The sequence below is a fragment of the Myotis brandtii genome, unplaced genomic scaffold, assembly GCF_000412655.1.
Source record: "Myotis brandtii unplaced genomic scaffold, ASM41265v1 scaffold303, whole genome shotgun sequence".
Classification (NCBI taxonomy): domain Eukaryota; kingdom Metazoa; phylum Chordata; class Mammalia; order Chiroptera; family Vespertilionidae; genus Myotis; species Myotis brandtii.
Window position 1 is genome coordinate 3,939,463 of NW_005361573.1, and position 22,661 is coordinate 3,962,123.

General features: G+C 45.2%; 1 protein-coding gene and 1 long non-coding RNA gene across 7 annotated transcripts in view; one reads left to right on the plus strand and one right to left on the minus strand.

Moving 5' to 3' along the window:
- Positions 1 to 16,906, plus strand: part of MTMR3 (myotubularin related protein 3) — an 80,264-nt gene extending 63,358 nt beyond the window's left edge. The window contains exons 16-25 of one of the 6 annotated variants that reach the window (XM_014542517.1): positions 2,739 to 2,934; positions 4,197 to 4,382; positions 6,787 to 6,957; positions 8,134 to 8,279; positions 9,088 to 10,501; positions 11,209 to 11,262; positions 11,606 to 11,716; positions 12,196 to 12,284; positions 13,057 to 13,083; positions 14,883 to 16,906. In XM_014542517.1, coding sequence (XP_014398003.1) covers positions 2,739 to 2,934; positions 4,197 to 4,382; positions 6,787 to 6,957; positions 8,134 to 8,279; positions 9,088 to 10,501; positions 11,209 to 11,262; positions 11,606 to 11,716; positions 12,196 to 12,284; positions 13,057 to 13,083; positions 14,883 to 15,054 — 2,566 coding nt within the window. In that variant the 3' untranslated portion in view covers positions 15,055 to 16,906. The remainder of the gene's footprint in view (positions 1 to 2,738; positions 2,935 to 4,196; positions 4,383 to 6,786; positions 6,958 to 8,133; positions 8,280 to 9,087; positions 10,502 to 11,208; positions 11,263 to 11,605; positions 11,717 to 12,195; positions 12,285 to 13,056; positions 13,084 to 14,882) is intronic. The other 5 variants (XM_005869745.2, XM_005869742.2, XM_005869743.2 and 2 more) reach the window with 5 other exon arrangements.
- Positions 1,139 to 14,961, minus strand: LOC102257098. The gene is made up of 3 exons (XR_001362769.1): positions 14,877 to 14,961; positions 14,589 to 14,739; positions 1,139 to 1,592 (listed from the first exon to the last, which is right to left on the minus strand). It is a non-coding gene; the product is annotated as an uncharacterized LOC102257098 (long non-coding RNA).
- Positions 16,907 to 22,661: the final 5,755 nt, after the last annotated feature.

The window sequence follows — 22,661 nt, forward strand, 5'->3', positions numbered from 1 at the left end:
TAGACTCACGATCACATCAAGTTTTGCAGCCTTCTTTACTTGATTTATTAAATCAAATGGCTGCCTGAAGCACTTGTGCTAACTCCTGGTACCAAATGATTAAATTCATCACAATTGCAATCAGCCCAGAGGGTGAAGCACTTGTCCTTGGGGAAAAGCCTGACGGAAGAAATGAGCTTGATGTTCTGCTTTAGGGATTAGCAGCTTGCATTGCTGTACACTCACAGAACCCAGGCAACAGCGCTCTCTTCCTTAAAGGCGGGGCATAGACAGGAGGACTCGGGAGATCTGCCACTGTATGACTTTGGCCAAATCTGTGGGTATCAGTTTTCCTGTCTGTTAAAATGAAAGGGATAGAATCAACACTACCTGATCTCTAATCTTCCATATATTAAAATTATAAAGCTATTTTTTTTTTACCTTCACTGGAGGATATGTTTTTATTGATTTTTAGATTGTGAGGAAGGGAGATACACATTGATATGAGAGAGGAGCATCAATAGGTTGCCTCCCATATGCACCCCTACTGGGAATGGAACATGCAGCCTAGATCTGTGCCTGACTAGGAATGAAATGCACAGCCCTTGTGGTGTACATTGGTGCTCCAGGCCAGGGCAAGATAGTTTTTAAACTCGGTAAAAAGGGTGTACTTAGCACTATGTTGGTCCAGATGAATGTCTGGGAAGGAAGGGGGTTTTTAAAGAAGGTAATGCTGCCTGGCCTGTGTCGCTCAGTGATTGAGCATCGACCTATGAACCAGGAGGTCACGGACCAATTCCCAGTCAGGGCACATGCCTGGGTTGTGGGCTCAATGCACAGGATGAGGCATGCAAGAGGCAGCCAGTCAATGATTCTCTCTCATCATTGATATTTCTATCTCTCTCCCTCTCCTTCTCTGAAATCAATAAAAATATAAAAAATAAAAAAGTACAGAAGGTAATGCTTTATCTTTTTAAATTTTATTTTTCAATTACAGTTTTTACATTCAGTATTATTTTGTATGTATTTCAGGTGTACAGTATATGGTGGTTAGAATACTTTACAAAGTGTTCCCCCCAACTTTTCTAGTACCCACCTGGCACCATACATAGTTATTACAATATTATTAACTCTGTTCCCTCTGCTGTACTTTACATCCCTGTGACTGTGTTGTAACTGCCGATTTGTACTTCTTAATCCCGTCACCTTTTTCACTCAGTCCTTCAACCCCCCACTCCAGCTTTGTCTTTGGCAACAAGTTATATTATAATGCTGTGCTAACGCCTCCCTTGAGGAAAAATGAAGCTATGGCAGTGGTGGGACCAGCTGTAAACAAGCCTCCCAGCACTGGTGGCTGTGGAAGGCTGGGGCACAGTGTATTCCTACTCGTTTTAGAATAGGCACGGAGTGTGCGGTCCCTCAGCACCTCCTTGGTTGGCCGCTTCTGTAGTGCAGCTTCTCTGTCAGGCATGGACAGCACCACCTGGTAAGTATGAAGAGTTTAGTCAGGTCAAGAGAGCCTCACACTTGTTCTCAGTTACTGTTTCTCCAGGGGCCAGGAAATAATGCAGTATTTTCTCTCCTATGGCTTATCTTTTAGTTTCTTCAAGACTCTGTGAGGAATGAGAATAAACAATTTATCCATTAGCAAAAAATGTGTTCGGGTCCCTCTTAGGAGATAGAATGTTTTGAGATTGAGTTTTGCTTTTTTGTTTGTTCATTTTTTTACCCATGATTTTCAGCTATGCCTGAGATACAGTGTCCGCCCTCTGAGGATCTAGGGTCTGATTGGTAGACCAAGCTAATCCATGTGAAATCAAAGCTTATGCACTACATTCTGTAGTCTATTTACCTCCCCGCCTTGGATTATTCCAAAAAGTCACACTCATTCCCCGAGGTTTAATAGTTGTTTATAGTAATCTTGGCAACAGCCCTCTCAGAGACCCCTAGCAGAAGTACTTATTCCCTCCTCTGACTCAGTGTTTGAAGGGCTACACTGTTGTTTTAATACAAATCTGATTACATTTTGGAGAAATCAGAGCTTTTTTGGGGTGGGGGGTGGGGGAAAGGGAGGGTGGAATTCATGACAAGAAACAAACTGTCAACAGTTAAAAGACAAGTGTGATCAGCTTGTGATTACTCTCAAGGGGCAATCCTTGTGATCTGATGCTTCCTAAAGGCCTTTTGAAAAAAGGGTCTTGTGGATCCCGGCTGAATCCAGTCTCTGTTAAACGAACTTCCTGTACTTTTTTTTTTGAAAACTTGTTGGATAAAGTTGATCATTAAATATAAATATCTAAATATCTTCTGTTTTACATCTCAGAAGTGGCTGCATTTTCTTCAAGAGAAGATTCCAGAATTATGTTTTTTTAAACTGGGTATATACCTATCACAGACTGAAAAGTATTAAATATTAATTTTATGGGAAATTAGCCATAAGATTTTTGAAACAACCGGTGGTCCTATTGATGGCTGCCCTATTTCTAAGGCTTTCCTCTATCGCAGCGGTTGCCAGCCGGTGGTCCGTGAGGTCTGAAAGGTTGGCGACCGCTGCTCTATTGCATAGTAGGGTTTGGGCATCATCTTTGTACATGTTTTATAAAGACACAGAGACAGGTTTTCTGTTTGCTCTGGCAATGTTTATTTGAAGGGAAAGTCTTTGGGAATTGCTGTTTAATTTGATGGGTATTTGGCATGACACAGTGACGTAATCAGAAGAGTCAGCATTCCCTTATCCCCTTCTGTTTTTATCTTTATAGTTGGCTCTCAGCTCTTGAAAGCACAAAATGGCTCCATCACCTGTCTGTGCTTTTGAAGTCGGCACTTTTGGTAGTGCATGCTGTGGACCGTGATCAGCGACCAGTGCTAGTGCACTGCTCAGATGGCTGGGACCGCACCCCCCAGATTGTGGCATTGGCTAAGCTCTTGCTGGACCCTTATTACCGAACCATAGAGGTGGGTGCATCCAAGGAGTAGGACTTGGTACTTCAGGGTGAGTGGGGGGCACATTAGAGGGTTTTATGATTAGTTTTGGTTGTGTGGATAGGTCTAATGAAAGTGAAATTTTCTTGTTTTAAATCATTGCTCTTTTACCTTGAGCTAAATTGTAGTGGTGCCTACCACAGTTTTTGCCTCTTAAATTGCGCAGATTTCGATAAAGTATTGAGAATATAGCATATTTTCCTTTGTAGTCTACCTACTTGGAAAACTTTTCCCTGCTCCACGAAAATGGGGCTTCTATAGAAGGAACTTGGTATACTTATGTCATAAATATTACCACAGTATAATGTGGAGAAAGAGCTCTACTCTGAAATAACCTGCTGATGGCTTAAAGATGTAAGAAAAACCATAAATGTACCCTAAAATATATGTAAATCAGAGGTTAGGAAAGATTTTACAAACATTACTTTCTTTGTAGGTATAATATGAAAGACAGAAATTAAAAAGTAAAAAAGAAATTTAGGGGAAAATAGTGACTTTTTAAAAAATATATTTTTATTGATTTCAGAGAGGAAGGGAGAGAGAGAGAGAAACATCAATGATGAGAGAGAATCATTGACCGGCTGCCTTCTGCACGCCCCTACTGGGGATCAAGCCCTCAACCTGGGCATGTGCCCTTGACCAGAATCGAACCCGGGACCCTTCAGTCTGCAGACTGACGCTCTATCCACTGAGCCAAACCAGTTACGGCAAAAATAGTGACTTTCAGCCCTGACCAGTTTGGCTCAGTGGCTAGAGCATCGGCCTGTGGACTGAAGGGTCCCAGGTTCGATTCTGGTCAAGGGCATGTACCTTGGTTGCAGGCACATCCCCAGGAAGGGGTGTGCAGGAGGCAGCTGATCAATGTTTCTCTCTCATCGATGTTTCTAACTCTCTATCCCTCTCGCTTCCTCTCTGTAAAAAATCAATAAAAAATATATTTTAAAAAAAATAGTAACTTTCATATAGTGAGTGAAAGAGGCTAAAAATATACATTAACTCAAGAAAGGCTTAGTACCCTTTTGATGATTATGGAACAAAGTTGAGGGAATGGGGAAATTGGCTTAAATATATCTTATCAGGGATGCAGCCTTCAGCCTCGAGGCTGGATCCAGGGCTGCTTCTGATGGGCTTAGTGGGAGGCTGTTAAAGGGTTCACTGCTAGTGACACCAGGCCCAGGACTGTCACAATCTGGACAGACAAGCACAAATGGTCTTTCTTGTGTGCTTCCCTGCAGGGTTTCCAGGTCCTCGTGGAGATGGAGTGGCTGGATTTTGGTCACAAGTTTGCTGATCGGTGTGGTCACGGGGAGAACTCTGATGATCTCAACGAGCGTTGCCCAGTGTTTCTGCAGTGGCTTGACTGTGTTCATCAGCTTCAGAGGCAATTTCCTTGCTCTTTTGAGTTCAATGAAGCATTCCTTGTGAGTTTGGGCATGTGGTTCTTCATTTTGGGGACTTTCTAAATTCGTGGGGTATCAATACAAATGGTAGTGGGCCATTTTCACTTGAATCTGTGTATCCTTTTTAGAATTTAAGAGGAGTCATTCTTTCTCCCATTTTAAAAATTAAAACAACAGTAAAAAACAAGTGTTTATTCTTTGAATCTAGGTGTACTAGGTTTATATAGTTTTGGAGTTGGTTTAAAGTGTAGTGGCTCTCATCTCATCACACTTTTCTTAGTCCTGCAGCCCCCTCTAACTATTTCATTTCCTCACAGTAGAGCTCAAGTCTTCTACATTTACTATCTCAAAATCTTATTTTTCCATTTTCTCTTAAACCTACTCCAATCAGGTGTTCACCCCACTAATTTATCAGGGCCACTCTGGTTAAGGTGCCTAGTGACCTTCATGTTGCTAATCTAGTGATAAGCTCTAAGTCTTCATCTTTTAAAATACTTAATTCCCATTTATTTAAAATTCTATCAGTCTGTGTACATTCATCTCTTTTAAATTGAGGAGTAATTGATGTGTAACATAATTAGTTTCAGGTAAACAACATAATGATTTGATAGTTGTGTATATTGTGAAATGAGCACCACAATAATTCTAGTTGACATCCATCACCATAGTTAAATAAGAAGTTTTCAACTTTTAAATATGCAATTCAGTATTAATTAGTTATAGTCACCATGCTGTATATTACATCTCCATAACTTATTTTATAACTGGAAGTTTGTACCATTTGACTGTCTTCATCTTTGATCCATTAGTATTTGGCAGTTTAATCACTTCTTTCTTGAAACACTTGAAACAAATGACTTCCAGCATGCACTGTGTCTTAGTTCTCCTCTACCTCACTGGCTGGTCCTTTCTGCCTCCTTTGCCAGTTGCTCTTTATCTGCCCAGTTCTGAATTTTGGAATGCCCCAGGCCCAGCCTGTAGGCTGCTTCTCTATCTGTATTTCCTCTTTCTTTTACATTCCAAATTTAGTCTGTCAGCAGGTTCTGCAGCTCTGCTTTCAAAATACACCTAAAACCTGATTTACTGCTGTCTCCACTGTTTCCACACTCGTCTAAACCATCACCTCTTGCCCCAATTTCAGAGTTAATCCAGCAGCCAAAGGGATCCTAAAGCATAATACAGACCATGTTACTCCTCTACTGAAAAACCTCCAACTTTCCATTTTATAGAGTAAAAGTCAAAGTCCTTAATGATGGCCTGCAGGTCTCCCTCAGAGGTTATCTGTGTAGCTTCATTTCCTGCCGTTGTTCTTATGCAGTGTCCTTTAGTCATTCTGGCCTCCATCTGTTCCTCAGAAATCACAAGCATACACTCACCTTAAGACCATTGTGCTTGCTGTCACCTCTGCTGAGCATGTCCCTTCCAGACACCCACATGACCTCTCTTCATTCTGGCAAGTCTTGGGCCAGGGAGGCTGTCCCACCCTGCCCTGCCCCTCTTACTCTACCTTATTGTTGTCCATACCACTGGTCATTCCTCTTTCCCTCAGGGTAGGAGAGCTACTTGATTATCCTATAATAAAAGCCTAATATGCTAAGTGTCCGGTTGTCCAGTTGGCTGTTCAACCAATCAAAGCGTAATATGCTAATGATATGCTAAGGCCGCTCAACCGCTCGCGATGACGTGCACTGACCACCAGGGAGCAGATGCTTCAACCAGTAGGTTAGCTTGCTGCTGGGGTCCAGCCTATGGGGACTGAGTGAGACAGGCCAGACACGCCCTGGAGCCCTCCCATATTACCTCCCAAGCTGGCCAACTTCCAGCATCCTTCCCTGGCCCCGATTGTGCACCGGTAGGGTCCCTCGGCCTGGCCTGTGCCCTCTTGCAATCCAGGACCCGTTGGGGGATGTTGGAGAGCCAGTTTCGGCCTAATCTCGCAGGCCAGGCCAAGAGACCCCACTATTGCACAAATTTGTGCACCAGGCCTCTAGTTGATGTATATCAGCCCTATAGAAACGTCTGGAGTATGTGAGATGCTCAGTAACCACTTGTTGAATGAAAAGCCATTTAGAAGTGTGCTCCCAGTTCAGACTTGGGTTGCACACTAACCTGCTCCTGTATGCAGTTTATATGCTCTGTCACTCTTGAGAGTGACTGTTAACTTAGGACCTCAGAGACTGTGTCGGGGAGGCAAGAGGAGTGGGTATGCCAATTATCTGTCTTTGCTCTTTTGATTTAGGAGTCATGGTGGTTGGGGTTGGCACTCTGAAATGGGTGCTGTTAGGAGGTGGCTATTGCGTGATTTTACTTGCTTCTCCCATTCTTACCGAGTGTGAACGGAAGTGCTCTCAAGGATGTCTGGGAAGAACTTTCCCCAGAGAATATGTGCCCTATTGCTTGATTTTGCCTCATTGGACTCCCATAGGTGAAACTGGTGCAACATACCTATTCCTGCCTCTTTGGAACATTCCTGTGCAACAACGCCAAGGAGAGAGGGGAAAAGCATACTCAGGAACGGACATGCTCCGTGTGGTCGCTGCTTCGGGCAGGCAACAAGGCTTTCAAAAACCTACTGTATTCCTCTCAGTCAGAAGCCGTATGTATCCTTCAGTCTTTCCTCTCTGATCAGCAGAAGGAATTTATTGGTGGGGACATTTAAGAGCCTTTTTGAGTAGTAACTGTTTTCTCAAAGGCATCTCTGCGGTCTCTGGGTGGGTTGGTTCATGTTCTTCCTATCACTTTGTCCTGAGAGAAAGACCTGTTTTCTAGTGATGCTCTGACCTGCTTCTGACATTTTATTTAGGGTGGTCTGATTTCATATACATCTCTGCCACTGTAAACATGAATCTTTCCTGGCACCTCCGCCAGAGCTAACTTATTCCTAGCATGTTCTGTCCAATGAGTGGCAGAAGCACTGGAGTTGTCCCTGGGTGCCCCTGGTAGCTCAGAAGGAGCTGCCACCTGTCCCCCAGCACCCTTACAGTGTCATCCGGTGGTGATATCCACAGCAGCGTCTGTTCCAGAGAGCAGAAACTGTGTGACGTTAGCATGCGTGTCTTTATTTCTGTGCTTACATGGAGAACTGGCAGGCCCTCTAAGACTTTGTTCCTCAAAGGAACACCTTCTGTTAAGCAGAGAAAAGGAGGCACTCACATCAGTGTGCTGTTATACGGTAATGTGTCTTTTGTCAGAATGCATCTTAAATTCTAAAGAAGTTAAAAGGAGGCTAGTCAGAGGTTTTATTGCTTTGCTGGACTATTATTGTGCTTTTCACCACATTTAAGTAGAGAGGAAAGATTTGACGTAACTGCTTCTCTCCTTCACTGTGCCTGTTGGGGAAGTAACAATACAGGAAGAAATTTCCCTCCTTTTCACATGATTAATTAAAATGATCCTATAAAATAGGTCAGTGTCTTCTGAAGCCAAGTTTTTGTACCAGAGAACGGTCACCATGTAGTGAAATGACTCGCTTATGTAGAAAAAGCAACAAATTAAGCTGATGAGTCAGTCTTTCAGTAAAGGTGACCTGAGAAATGGATTAAAAAAACCACTTCAAGTGTTCATGCTTACATGAACCTCTCAGGTGAAAAATGTTGCCAAAACTCTAATCTTATATAGGCCCTCTTGGGAAATAGACTTGTATCCACTGAGGCTAACTTCCTTTGGAGATTTTCCAAAAACTGCTGGTTGTTCAAGCATGGTGCTTGTTCTTGACCTTTATTTCTAGACATCTCTAAAGGACTTGTTGAAACCTGCGTCCTCTACTCTTCAGGTGCTGTACCCTGTGTGCCATGTGCGTAACCTGATGCTGTGGAGTGCAGTGTACCTGCCCTGCCCATCCCCGTCCACCCCTGTGGATGACAGCTGTGCACCATACCCAGCCCCTGGCAGCAGCCCTGATGATCCACTCCTGAGCCGGTGAGCACAGAGTTGATGCCAAGGCCTTAAGTCTTGTGTGGTGTATTCCTGTTAGGATACCCAGGGTTGGTCAGAGATCCTGACATTGGCTGGCTCCACACGTTTTCTTAGATCTCTGAAGTTTCCTCAGGAAAGGTATAAGGGTTCTGGGCCACTAGCTATATTTAAGAGCCTCATTGGGCCCTGCCACTACATCACTCTGCTGCAGGCACTGAGCAATTTTTAGTGATGTTGTAAATCCTCTGGATTCCTTGTGACCCTCTGGCCTGAGTTTCAGCCACTGAATTAACTTTATTGAATTCAGACTGATAAATAATAAATTTAAAATGAGAGATATTAGGAAATTAGCAGCACTCACTTTCCTTTGCCAGTAGTTGAGAAACAGTATCATAAAGGACTTCTTTTTTTTTTCTTTTCTTTTCTTTTTTTTAATATGGAACGCTTCACGAATTTGCGTGTCATCCTTGTGCAGGGGCCATGCTAATCTCTGTATCGTTCCAATTTTAGTATATGTTCTGCCGAAGCGAGCACAAGGACGACTTCTTAAAGTAGCATTTGCTACTAGCTTATTTGTATATTTTGGGCATGGGGTAGAGGGTGTGCAGGAGGAAGTCTGCAGACTCACAGAAGGCTTGGTCCTGGAGCTTTGCCTTTCTAGCAGTCTGAGCCTCACTTCAGAGAGGCCATAGCTCCTTGAGTAGTTATAATGGACCCAATTGTGAAATGACAACCTGTTAAAATCTGTTGTTTCCTACTTTCCATCTGAGCAGCCTCAGAGTCTCGTTTCCCCCACATTCCTTTGTTTTAGGCTACCAAAGACTAGATCATTTGACAATCTGACCACAGCCTGCGACAACACGGTGCCTCTAGCCAGCCGGCGCAGTAGCGACCCAAGCCTGAATGAGAAGTGGCAGGAGCACCAGCACAGGCGCTCCCTGGAGTTAAGCAGCCTGGCTGGTCCTGGAGAGGAGCCTCTTGATCCCGACAGCCTGGGCAAGCCAACCAAAGTGCTGGGAGGCGCAGAACTATCTGTTGCAGCTGGAGTGGCTGAGGGGCAGATGGAGAACATTTTGCAAGAGGCCACCAAAGAGGAGAGTGGGGCAGAGGAGACTGTCCAGAGGGGGAGCGTCCTGATGCAGGAGGTCACAGAGGAGGCTCTCTTAGAAAAGGAAAGCAGGGGGAAGGCCCCTGAGGACTCAGCCATTGTACTTCATCAAGCACCACCACTGGATCCTGCTGTTCTGAGGAGCCCTCCAGGCATCAGCCTTCCTCTCTCCTCACAGGGTCTTCCTGACCAGCAGGGCGGGCACAGTGTTCTTCCCAGCTCTCTCCAAGAGCCCCCCGTGGGAGAGGAGGTACTGGAGGTCCCTGTAGAACAGCCTCAAATAGGAGATATCGCAGAGGAGAGGGAGGAAGCAATGACTACAATCCCAGTTGATGAAAAAATTGGTTATGGTACCTCACAGTCAGGTTCTCCGCTGCTCTCCCAAGTCCCATTTGAGGGCAGAGGACCAAACATAGACAGCTCTCTGGACATGTTAATGGAAGATAAAGTGAAGTGGGAAAGTGGGCCTCCTCATAGACCTTGCCTGGTAAACAGTGGCAGGCTCAGTGGCAAGGACGTGCTTCAAGCTGTGGAACCCAGGCCTCCAGAGAAGAGCCTGGCCGAGAGGCCCCAAGCGGGATCTGTGGTGCAGAGGACTTCCCCTGGCAGCACCCACAGCCCAGCACGTTCTCCTTGTGCCTTGCCTGTAGCTGAATGTAAAGAGGGACTTGTGTGCAACGGTGTCCCAGAGACTGAAAATAAGGCCTCCGAGCAGCCCCCAGGGCTTAGCACCCTCCAGGAGTACCCCACCCCCAACGGGCATTGCGCCAATGGGGAGGCTGGTAGGAGCAAGGACTCACTGAGCTGCCAGCTCTCTGCTATAAGCTGCAGCTCTGCCCACTTACACTCGAGGAACTTGCACCACAAGTGGCTGCACAGCCAGACAGGGAGGCCATCTGCAACTGGCAGCCCTGACCAGCCTTCTCGCAGCCACCTGGACGATGATGGCATGCCTGTGTATACGGACACTATCCAACAGCGCCTGCGTCAGATTGAATCAGGCCACCAACAGGAAGTGGAGACCTTGAAGAAACAAGTCCAGGAACTGAGGAGTCGCCTGGAGAGCCAGTATCTGACCAGCTCTCTACGCTTCAATGGGGACTTTGGGGATGAAGTGGTGAGTATACTGTGCTTCACAGCCACCCCAGGAAGCAGGGCACACTGAGGCTGGACACCCTTTGTGACTGGTGCATGGTGATTGTACAGATTTCTCAAAGAATTGGAAAGGCAGCCATGCGAATGGCAGTCTGCCTCTTTCTTTTCTGCCTTGCTTACTTTCCACGGGGGTCCTAGTTAGGCAGTTAGAATAAGGAAGAGAGTGAGCACTCATTACATGGTCAGTCAAGACTCTTTGGAGGGAGGATCATAGTTAAGGGCATAAACTCCTGGGCAGAATGACATTTGTAGGGTAATGGCAACTATTCCTATTAAATTGTAGTGCTTGTCCTATCCTGGTAGCACCACCCACCCACCTACCCACCCCACCTGGGCTGTACGGGCGCAGGTTTAGTTCTTTTTTAACAGATACTCATATCTACTCTGTGGCAGGTGATGGCAGTAGAAATGGAGAAGTGATTGATTTCTAGCGCTGTGAAGTTAGCAATGATGGGGCCTGGTAACCAAGTGGGGGTACCTGAGGGGAGATTATCAAGGAGGCTCTCTCTTACTGGGTGTGCTAATGTTCAAGTACTCGGTGTTGATGGACAAGTGTGAACCTGGCTCTGAGGCAGTCAGCGTACATTAAAGGCGGGCTCATCAATGACTTTCAATTAAAACTGACTTCTCGGTTTTTCCTTCACACTAATGATTTCTCATTTTCCCAAGAGTCCTTCAGAGAAAGGAGGACAGGCCCAAAGCACTCAGTTTCAACACACAGATGTAAGTGGCAGGGTTGGATTGTCAGGCCCAATGGAGCAGCTGACACTGAGTTCCCACTCCATCCTGGTCACTTCTGCCCCACTCACTTCCTGGAATCCAAGGCCCAGAATCACTGCACACAGCCTTAGACCTGTGTATCTCTCTTCCAGCTGAGCTCAACCCTGTCTCTGCACCTGCTCAACCCAGTTCTTGATGGCTGATGTACTGTACCTACAGATTCGGCAGCCCTAACACCAAGGCCCACCCAAAGTCCCCAGTGCTCCCTCCTCTTTTCCAAGCCCTTTCTTCTTCTTCAGGAAGGAGACCAGGTTCATTCTCTTCAGCTGTGTTTGTTTGCCAACAGACTTCAATCCCCGACTCGGAAAGCAATCTGGATCAGAACTCTTTGTCTCGCTGCAGCACAGAGATTTTCTCTGAAGCCAGCTGGGAGCAGGTGGATAAACAGGACACGGAGGTACAGGCTCAGCCCCTGTTCTGAGTGCCATCCATGCAACTGTTTTGCAGTTCTTCTCCACCCCCATCCCTAGACCCTTCCCCTGGGCAAGGAATCACCTCATAGCACTCTTAGCCTTGAGCCTCTGTGAATCTCCGCGCCTGTGAATCCCCATGGATCCCATGGAGCCTAGAATTATTGAGCCAGGGAGACTCAACGAGCTGGCCCTATCTCCTCATTGCCTGTATGAACTGGAGCTTTGCCAGCTCTCATGGTGACCCAAGTTGCTGCTGCCTGCCATTTTATCTCAGGGGAGTTTGGAGTCCCCTCCAGGAAAATGATTTGGACGCCTTTCTTGTACTGCTGACATCAGACCTGCTGGTCTGGTGCCCCCAGAGACAGTACGGTCTTTGTGACTCTTGCTGCCCCCAGCATGGCTCTGCTGGCAACAGCTGGATGGCTCATTTCCTGTTACTAATCTGGCCCCATCTGTTTTACAGATGACCCGTTGGCTCCCTGACCACCTGGCTGCCCACTGCTATGCGTGTGACAGCGCCTTCTGGCTCGCCAGCAGGAAACACCACTGCAGGTGCCACTTGGGGGTGTGGTGGGCCAGGGTGTGGGGTTGAGATTTGGTCCATGGAGCCTGTAGATGAGAGATGCAGGCATCTGGCTGGCTGTGTTCTGTCTTAAGACAGGCCCCTGGTCCATAGGACTTCTAACTCATGCTTTGTGCCTCTGAAATTGGTGTTTGCATAACTGCATTTGGTGTCTTTCTTCCAGTTCACAATGATCATGACTGAATTTTGAAATGTGCAAATTATGTCCCTTTTTGTTTTGCTTCCTGGATTGGTGGAGCAATAGCCACCTCTCAAATCACCATTTCTTATTCCTCAAATAAAACTGCTTCCCATTCAACATGGCTGCTATGAGCACAATAGTTTTCCAGTTGTGGGCAGGGAACTTCATTTTTCCTACTTCTTATCCTATTTCCTGACCCCAAACTTGGTTTCCTTTTGCTAGTGGTGAGCAAAAGTAGCTGGGGATAGTAGCTGGACAGCGGAGGACAGTCTTTAGTCCTTTAGACTGACTTCTTCCTTCCTTCTTGGTTGGGTAGTGAGTTGCTACTGATGCTTTGCCCCACCTGGGGTGATGACTAGAGGATGGTCAGTGTTCTTGGTATAGGAAGTTTATATGAATCGTGGTATAGCTTACACACCTGAGTGATCCCAGACAAAAAACGGAGTCACCTCTTTGTCTAGTAATGATACTTCTAGGACTATATATCTCCCTACCCTGCACCCCAAGCCCAAATGTCTTTGGTTGGCTTCTCCTCTGAGCTCTTTCTCCCCTCCTTGCAGGGACACTGACCGTGTTGATCAAACGTGGTGAGCATTTGCAACAACCTGTCTGTGATGTCTGCATATCTACAATAACTTCACACTAACGCGCCATTTCCCCCTCTCTGCACTCATTGGGATGTAACCTGGGGCTGGGAGCACAGGCAGGCAGGTGGGCTTCTGGGAGAACCAAAGCAGCCAGCTGAGCAGACCATTAGGGCCGAGTCAGGCTGCAGCCCTGCACTCCCCTCCTGACTGCACAGGTCAACTCAGCCATCTTGCTTGTGACAAGAAGCGGTGCTTCAGCAGTTCTTGTGGGATAACCTGTTGGATTTTTAGAGTTTTTTGGGGGTGGCCAATCATTCTCTGAGATGCCACAATAATGCTAATGACTTCTAAGTCAAACAGCATCACTGCTCTTTTTTTTTTAAAGAGACCAGAAATGAACAGAGGTTGTCTTTCCAGAGAATTGTTTTAACATGAAAGACTTTAAGGGAAGACTCCACATAGGGTCTGTCAGGATCCCCTGAAGTCAGATTGAAAAGCTTACCTGATCAAATTTGTCAGGCTTTTGAGCTGAACTCTAGCAGGTGTGTTAAATAAATGTAAATATTCAGAAACAGATTGAGGTAATATTTCTGTGTAACCACAGGTTCTTGCTGACATGCTTTTCAGAATAGAGTTGTGAAGTACTTACTGTATTCTAGAAAAAGTTCTGTGTTTTAGTTTTCTGTCCTTCCATTACCCTGTGTCTAGACTTTTCCTTTTGTGGTTTTTGTCCTGAAAAGATACTCAGTATTCTCTCCTCTGTGCCTAGCTGGTCCTTAAACCAGTACTGGGTTTGCATTCTAAGGAACGTAAATGAAAAAACAGTGAGTGATGTTGGCTAAGAAGAATTTCCCTTTGCTGCTTTCCCCAAATCTTTGGCGAGCTGTGTTAGGCTCCTTGGAATCTCCTGTTCTTGGCTTATTGGGATTGGTTTGTCCTGTAAGGCCCATCAAAAGTGGGTTTGTAAGGTGGGCAGAAACTCATCCTCTGCCAGTTCCTTTCCTGTTAGCTGTGAAGAGGTGTCTTGTGTGGGTGTACAGCCCTGGGTGGGCTTTCAAGTGGAGGAGAGGGGAGGCATGAGGCCTGGGTACAAGTCAGGCCTTCAGGTAGAGTGAATAGTCCCTGGAGTTGCATGGGGGCAGGGGAGTGAGCCATAATTGACTGATACCTATCTAATAAGGGCATGTGTGTTCATCTGTGTTTTTGTCATTTCACACTGAGCATGTGTCTGTCACTGGTTGCTTGTCTCTGGCTTTGCATGCTGGGCGCAGAGCAGTCCTAGATGGCAGCAATCTATTCTCCATGTTGCTGTTGCTGCCTGGGAGCCTCTGGGGCAGTGGTCCTTTGGGCAAGGCTCCTCACTCCCCAGCTGGGCAGGGTATTTTCTCTCATCTGCAGGGCTTGTGGGAGTTCCACTGGCCTCTGGCCTCTCTGTGATCACACGCTACATAGAGGCTGTTGCCCAGGTGGGTGTGGCCACGGGATTTTCCTGGGCCAGGACTTACCCATAGTTAGCAGCTGCTTCTGCCCTGGGCTCATTTGCTTTCACAGATCTCTCATGAGCAACATCCTCCTGTCGACCTGGTAACCTTGAGCCATAGTGATGAGGCTGTGACTGATAGGTAGGGATCCCCTCTCTGCTTGGCTTTTTCTTGGCTAGACAAATGAAAGTTCACTCTTAGAGGAGTCTCCAGCACATTTGAATTGCACACAACTAAGTCCTGTCTTCTGAAGTTGGTTCCCCCACCCATATCTGCTACCAAAACTAATTTTGTTTTGTTTCTTCTCCTCACCTCAAGGAATTGTGGGAATGTATTCTGCTCCAGTTGTTGTAATCAGAAGGTTCCAGTTCCCAGCCAGCAGCTCTTTGAACCCAGTCGAGTATGCAAGTCTTGCTATAGCAGCCTACATCCCACGAGCTCCAGCATTGACCTTGAACTGGATAAGCCCATTGCTGCCACTTCAAACTGAAGCTACGTGACCTGGGGCAGGCAGAGGCCAAGCTGCTGTTCCTCTGACAGGCCCACGCAGCCTGGCAGACCGAGAGGCCCGTGCACTTTGGAATGGGGGCTTGGAACCACCTGTGCAGAGTGACAGAAATTTGGGATGTACCACTGGATTGTAGATTGATTTTTCTTTCCTGTTTTTTTTTTTTTTTTTAATCTCCCCTTTCCATGTTCCCCTGGTTGTCTTGAGGGAAAAAAAAAAAAAGGAAAAAAAATTTAATGGAATACCAGAGATTGCCAGGCCCCATGTAACTATAGAGCCGCCTGTTGTTAGGCGATGCTGAGGGTTGGCTTGGTTTCTCAGGATGGAAGGAGGCTGGTCAGAGTCAGGAGTGGAGGCCTGAGATAATGTAGGGGGAAGAGCCAGTGCTAACATTTGTGACCATTCCTCATGCCACATCAGAGCTGGCTGGAAGCATCTTCCCCTAAGAGCATTACCCTGGGTGCCCTCTCCCCCCTGCAAGGGGCCAGTTCCACCTACAGACAGTTGAGATTGGCTTTTGGGGGAAGGAAGGTGTATGTTGTTCTGAGGCAAGTGAGAGGGGAGGGGCTGGAGATGGGTGGTCAGCGTGCTCTCCCCATGGGATCGTGTTTAGCTTGATCTATGGCTCCCTTCGCCAGGCTGTGTAGTGCTTCCCATGCTTCCCACTCTCAGGCATAAAAGTGCAGACTGGCCAGAGTGCTATTGCTGTGGCCAAGGCCAAAGCCTGCCCTGAGCCCAGGCACCTGGTCCCCCAAACAATCTCTTGTCCTTGGCTAGCACAGGGAGATCCAGACTCAGGGTTCCCAAAATTCCCCACTCCCAAAACCAACAAATCATGGACCTCCCCCTTAAGGGGTAGAATCAGCCTTTTAGAGTTCAAGCCTCTGGAAATGGGGCATGTCCCATACAATCAGCCTTCCTCCTCCTGCCCTGCTCCTGTGCTGCTGGCAGCAGTGAGGGCCCACTAGGTGACTCTGCAGTCCTTAGAGAAGTGACACAGCCCGTAAGCAATTCAGGGCACCTCCCCTCAGTAAGCTTTGATGTGGTCCCCAAAGAGCCTTAAATCAAGAATATTTGTGGTGGAGGTGGGCATGGGGAAGGGGTGGAGAGTTTAGGTTTGTGCATTGTAATCTTGGTTGGCATCCATGTTTTGTGCCTGCCCTCCCTTTTGTGGGTAGGGCCATGCTTGGGTCTGCTAAAGCTGCTAAGTGGTCACAAGGCGGATTGTGGTGAGTGGTGGGGATGAGACCAGGGAACTCTTCTGACGCTTTCTGGAAGCGGTTCCCTGTTCCAAGACAAGCTCTGTCTCAGGAAGGTGGCTCCTGTGTGTGCCTGGACATGGTTAAGATGGGGCCCAGAAGCCATCCCTGGAGCAACCAATCCAGGCAAAGCCAAGAGCACCTGAGCACGAGCCCGACTTCCCAGTGGCAGCAGGTTGCGGAGTTTGAATTTCGTGAAACAGGGTGTCGTTCTCCACACTCTGTGTGGTCTTCCCGTGCAGATAGGGAGAAGTCAGTCTAACTGAAGATTGTGCATTTCTTAGTGACAGGTGCCAAGAGGTTATGATACGGGTTTCTTGGGTCTGATGTACAGTGTGAATAAATGCTTGCAGCTCTTAGCCCTTTTTTGATCAATGAAGCACTTTTTTAATATTTTCCTTTGTATGTAAAGGAGGAGCCGTAACTCTCCGTAGCTGTACATATAACCCCTTTTTCCTAAAGAGGAGTCAGTCAGTGCTCCTATATTTTTCATTTTTTGTCAAAGCAAGAAGTAAATACTTTAGAACTGTTAAATATATAAATAAAGTGAATAAAGTTTAGTGTTCCGCATGGTAGTTTGCTAACACGTTCCGATTTTTTCCCTTCTGGTTTATCTCCTTTATCCCTTTCCGTCTTACACAGAAGCAGTTTGAAGTGCTGCTGGGAACCTGGACTTTGGCAAAGGAAAACTAGATTTCTTTTCAACTCTGGACCTTGGCAAGGAACTGTACCATGATGCCCAAGCACTGAAACACATTTCCATGGTGGTTTTACCCCTAACATTAGCTTCCAAAGCTAAAAAAGAAGCAGTCAGGCTCCGTAACAATCAAGTGGTTCTTCCTCATCTGAAGAACTGAGCATCAATAGTAATTAAAACTACCTCTGGCCTCCAAGCTCCTCTTTTTTTTTTGCTGCTGCTGCTGCTCTGATTTCAGGGCACCCCTACCCAGTGGAGTGAAAGATGTTGGGGGGGAGGATGGCTAGCTGGTTTGTTCTGTGATTGCAGCATCAGCCCGGGAACTGAAGGGTCACAGATTCAATTCCAGTCAAGGGTATGTACCTTGGTTGCAGGCTGGATCCCTGGCCCCAGTTGGGAAGCAACCAATCCACGTGTCTCTCTCTGTCTCTCCCCCTCCCTTCTACTCTCTAAAAATCAGTAGGGGGAAAAAATCTAGTGAGGACTAACAAAACAAAAAAAAGATAGTGCTTTTGTCTGTTCTTGAATGAGAGAGGGGGATAAAATCTAGTGAGGACTAACAAAACAAAAAAAGATAGTGCTTTTGTCTGTTCTTGAATGAGAGACTTTAGACAGAAGCTGAATGGGATGTGATTGGATTATGTGCCTAACTAGGGGTCTCTTTCCTCCCTCCACAGAGGGGAGAACCTGTTTCTTAGGTATGCAACCAGCCAGCAAGGCCATAGCTTCTAATCACGTCTTGGCTAGCTCTTCCTCTTCGGAGAGGGGATTGTCTTTCCCTGTGTGTCACTGTTATGCAGTTCTTCCCTCGGGAAGGCTGGTGTTGAGTGGTGCTCAGCTCTGGGGTCCCCAGCCCACTATCTCCATGCTGTGCTGGTTGGGCTTTGTTTAAAGGGACCTGCTCGGAGGGCCTTAACTCTGAGGCAGGCTTTCCAGGGTCAATTTCTGGATAAATGTTCTCTCTGCCTAGAACGCAAGCACTTAAAAGCAGCTCAGCTGGTTCTAGTGTGAAAGCTGCAAGTGCCTTCCACCCACGTTTGAGCATTAGCCTGTCTTCTGGGAGGAGAAGCTGCTGTCTCAGCTGCCTTCAGTCCAGCACGGAGCCCACCAGTCTGTGTTCAGACCAATTTGTAAAAAATCTGTCTCATAGCCAAGGTGTGTCTACACACAGCCCTTATTGTTTCTGAGGTCTAATGGCTTAATCCTCTGAGTTCAAACACCAACAGAACCTAGCAAGGCTGCTGATGCCACAGGTGGAGAGCTGCAGAGACCTGCACAGCGTGGGTTGAAGGCAAGGACTTACCCCGTGAAGATGGCTGTATGTGGAGAATGGTTCAAGGACAAGGCCAGCTTTCTTCAGGCCGTCCATCAGGTGGAGGGATTTGGTCTGAAGGAATGGGGTAGTACCAGCAACTCAGCTGCTCTGAGTTTTCCTATCCTGGTACTCATTCAGTATTTCCCTTCTTTCTATACTTCGGCCTCCTTATCCCAGTCCCCAAAATGATAGGGCTGCCTTAATCCACTGGGTTTTTCTAGTGAGGATGTATAGAAAATTATTTCTTCAGTAATTTTGCTAATATGCTCCCTGTTCATTCCTATGTTAGCAAAGAATATTCTAAGAATTAAAAAGGTACTGTGGCAGATTTAAAGGAGAATGAACAAAGTGGAATTTAGGGTTTGTTAAGTAATTTCTAGCTATCAAAGAATATCAAGTGGGAATTAAGATTACAGGCAGTTGTCCTTGATATACTTGGCTGGTGCACATTGAGAGTAGGAGATCCATGCCTGTTGAAGTTGTTAACCCTAGCCCTGACCTCTATTGACCCTTTAAGAATGAAAACTGATTTAAAGGTGCTTTCTCAGGATTTCATTAGCTGGCTTGAGTGACCTGTCCCCAGCTGCACCACCCGATTGCATCAGCAGAGATAGGGCTAGTAGCAGGGTTAAAAAAAGGGCCTGGGCTATAATAACCAGAGGTTGCAGGGCCCTGGCTCTCCATCTGAACTTTGCATAACATAAGCAGGAGTCCCAGCTGCTTAGTTACATTTTCTAAGAACGTGTGTTCTAAGCTGAGTTACTGACAAGATTTCTGGAGGCAGGAGTAGGAGGCAGCCCTCCTAAGCCTCTGACTCCAACATGAGCCGTGCTGTCCGCTGTCCTGAGCCCATAACCAGCACTGACCCTTTGTTCCCCTCCTGTGTGTAGAGTTCATTCCATGCAGATACCAGCTGCCAACCCCAGTCAAACAGGCTCTTTCTAGGCTCGGACAGAGGCAGGAAAGGTATGGAAGGGGAAAGGGCACCCTCTAAAATGGGAATTAAAAGTTTTAAATGCTGCTCTTGTATTTTATTTACCACTTAGTCTTTTGATTCATACCTGAGTTCTTAGTTAACTTTCTTATAGTGCTCATAACAGTTGCATTTCAGTTGTATTTTCAGTGACACTTGTTTTATATTGGCATTTAAAATTGGCCTTTAACTGCCTCCCGATTGATTTATAAGATTAAAAGAAAACAAACATGTAACCACGGGGGCTTGGATGCTGTTACGAAATACACTGTGTTGCTTCTGACAGTAAGTGCCTGCCTATTGTAATAGCACTGATTCTGCTGTAGCCTCAGTGACCATTTAAAACAAAATAAATGTGTCATTTTCACCCACAGACAGTTGCTTAGCCCCTGGGTTCAGGTTCTCTAGCCAATGCTGTGACCAGTGTGTGGGGTATGAGGGATCAATCAGCTCAGCCCCTCAGTCTGTCTGGGAGATAGATGGCCTGGTGGGAAGGGGCAGCAGGGGGTATGGAATACTGACTTAGAGGTGAAAGGCCTTAGATTAGTGTCATGTTTTCCCTGCTGTTCTGTCAGGCCTCATGGGGAGGGAGCCCCCAGGCCCATTGAGTATTAGGCTTCCAGGTGAAATCTGACTTGAAGAAAGGTTTTGGTGTTCAGAGTTACTGATTTAGTCCAACCTCCTGGTTTCTGTTGAAACTGAGGCTCAGGGCACAGCAAAGATTCATCCGGGGTTACCAATGAATAAATAGCAAAGTTTGAATTAAAAATTCTTTCCTGACCCCTCCCGCTCAGTGTTCTTGTGCTTCTAGAAGACAGCGAAGACAGCCTTAGATAAATAGTTACCTTAACCTGGTCCTCTTTGAGTTAACCAAGCCAGAAATCTTGGAAAAAAGCTTAGTTGCTACTAAAATCAAAGGTTTTGATATAATCCAGTGTTTTGGGTTTTCCTTTTAACCTTTCAAGTACATAAAATATATTACTAGCATGAACTGTCTAAGTTCAAGTCAAAACACTGTCCTAAATCAGTGAAGTTGCAAGGGGGCATTTTTGACTAGTGCAAATGGGTAGTTGTGAACTATCTTAGCATCCAATTTATTTCTGAATTTGTTTGTATGATATGGAGAAAAATCCTGACTGTATATAGAAAATCGGTTGCAAATGGTAATAGTCACAGCTTGCCTGCAATCTCTGGTTATTATTGACAAGACTGAAGTAGATGCTTGATAAAAACGGGTTAATAGAATATCCAACACCTGCTTTCAGTCTTTACCCCTCACATATCAAGTAAGAATCATCCAATGGTTATAATCACTAAAATTATTTTATGGTGAAAGCCACTAGCATGGAGTTGCAGCAGGTGATGACAGCACTGAACCAGAGCCCTCTAGATCAACGACCCTGAGAAGCCCACATAAGCACAGCAACGAAGGCCTTACTGTGAGGTCTCAGGCAGCCTAAGTGAATGCCCATTCTTCACCTGCATGTGCATATTAAAGATGATTTTTAATATTTAAAATTACATTTCAAGCAAATGTCTGCAGAGAACCCCTAAAGCACTGCCTCAAAAACACTAGTTTGGTGGAAAGAACCTGTTTCTGTCTCTCCCCCTCCTTTCCACTCTCTCTAAAAATCCATGGAAAGATAACCTCAGGTGAGTATTAACAACAACAAAAAGCTATTAAATGTCTAGGGAAAAACCAAAAACAAGGAAAAAAAAATGGCCCTACGTTAGGCTTAGTCTTAGGAGAAAAACACACTAACCATTAAAAATATTGATAAATTGGTTTTCCTAAAAATTAGAGATCATCAAAAAAACACTTTCAGGAAAAGACAAGCCACAGATGCAAAACACATTTAGGATAAAGAACTTATATCCAGAATATATAATCAACTCTTATAATTTCTTAAGATAAACAGCCCAATTTAAAAGTGAATGAAAGATTGAACATACACTTGACTAAAGATGTAAAAATGGCAAATAAGCATAAGAACAGATGCTCAGCATTATCAATCACTAACAAATACAAACGAAAACCACGAGTTACTGCAGATACCCTGTAAATGGCTAAAACTAGAAAAGATTGGCAATACTAAGTAGTGATGAGATGAGTAACAACTGGACACTCATACTTGCTGGTGCAAATAAAAAATGGCAAAGCCATTTGGAAAAAATCTAGGCAATTTCTTAAAAACATTTTTACCAATGTGACACAGGATCTGCTTTTAGATGTTTACCCAAAAGAAACAAAAACATGTCACACAAACACCTGAATATGAATATTCATAGCACTTAATTCATAACAGCCCCAAACTGGAAACAACCAAAATGTCCAATGAAAAACTAACAAAAAAACAACCAACACCCAATGTCCAATGATTGGTGAATGGATAAATCATGGTACATCCATACAATGAAATATTAGTGGGCAATAAAAAGGAACAAACTACATGAATCGACATGGATGAATTGCAAAAGCACTCTGATAGGTTTAAAAAAAGGCAGGAACAAAAGAATGCATAACATTCCACTTACATGACATCTGGAAAAGGCACAATTATAGGGATGGAAAAAAGATCAGCGGTTGCCAGTGACTTAGAATGGAGAGAGGATCTGACCAAAAAGAAGCATGAGAAAACTTTTCAGGGTGATTAAAAAGTTTTGATCTTGATGTGGTGGTATACATTTTTCAAAATTCACAACTGTATACTTATAAAGAGTGAATTTTATTGTATATAAATCATACTTCAATAAATCTGACTTTTAAAAATAAATTTCAAAGTTAACACAAAAATTTAGTACTTTGCAAACAAAGTATTCCCTTTAAGAACAGCCTGATATAGAATAAGATGTAGAATGATGTGTTGGGTGAAGTAAATTGGAAACAACAAGAATGAAAATATTATCTCCTATATCCATGATTTCTACCACTTAGATTTAGAACAGTGATGGCCAACCTTTTGAGCTCGGCGTGTCAGCATTTTGAAAAACCCTAACTTAACTCTGGTGCCGTGTCACATATAGAAATTTTTTGATATTTGCAACCATAGTAAAACAAAGATGTATATTTTTGATATTTATTTTATATATTTAAATGCCATTTAACAAAGAAAAATCAACCAAAAAAATGAGTTCATAGGTTCGCCATCACTGATTTAGAAAGATGAAGAGGAAGAGACCTATGCCAAGGTGTAGCCCAAGGCATGACTTCTGAGTTTTTCTGCTTTCCTATGACTTGGCAAATAAAAGGCATTCATTAAATGCTGTGGAAATGAACTTATGCTTGGTCCTGAGGGACATGTGGCCTAATTAAAACTGTGGGCATGGTAGATTAGCTAGCTCAAC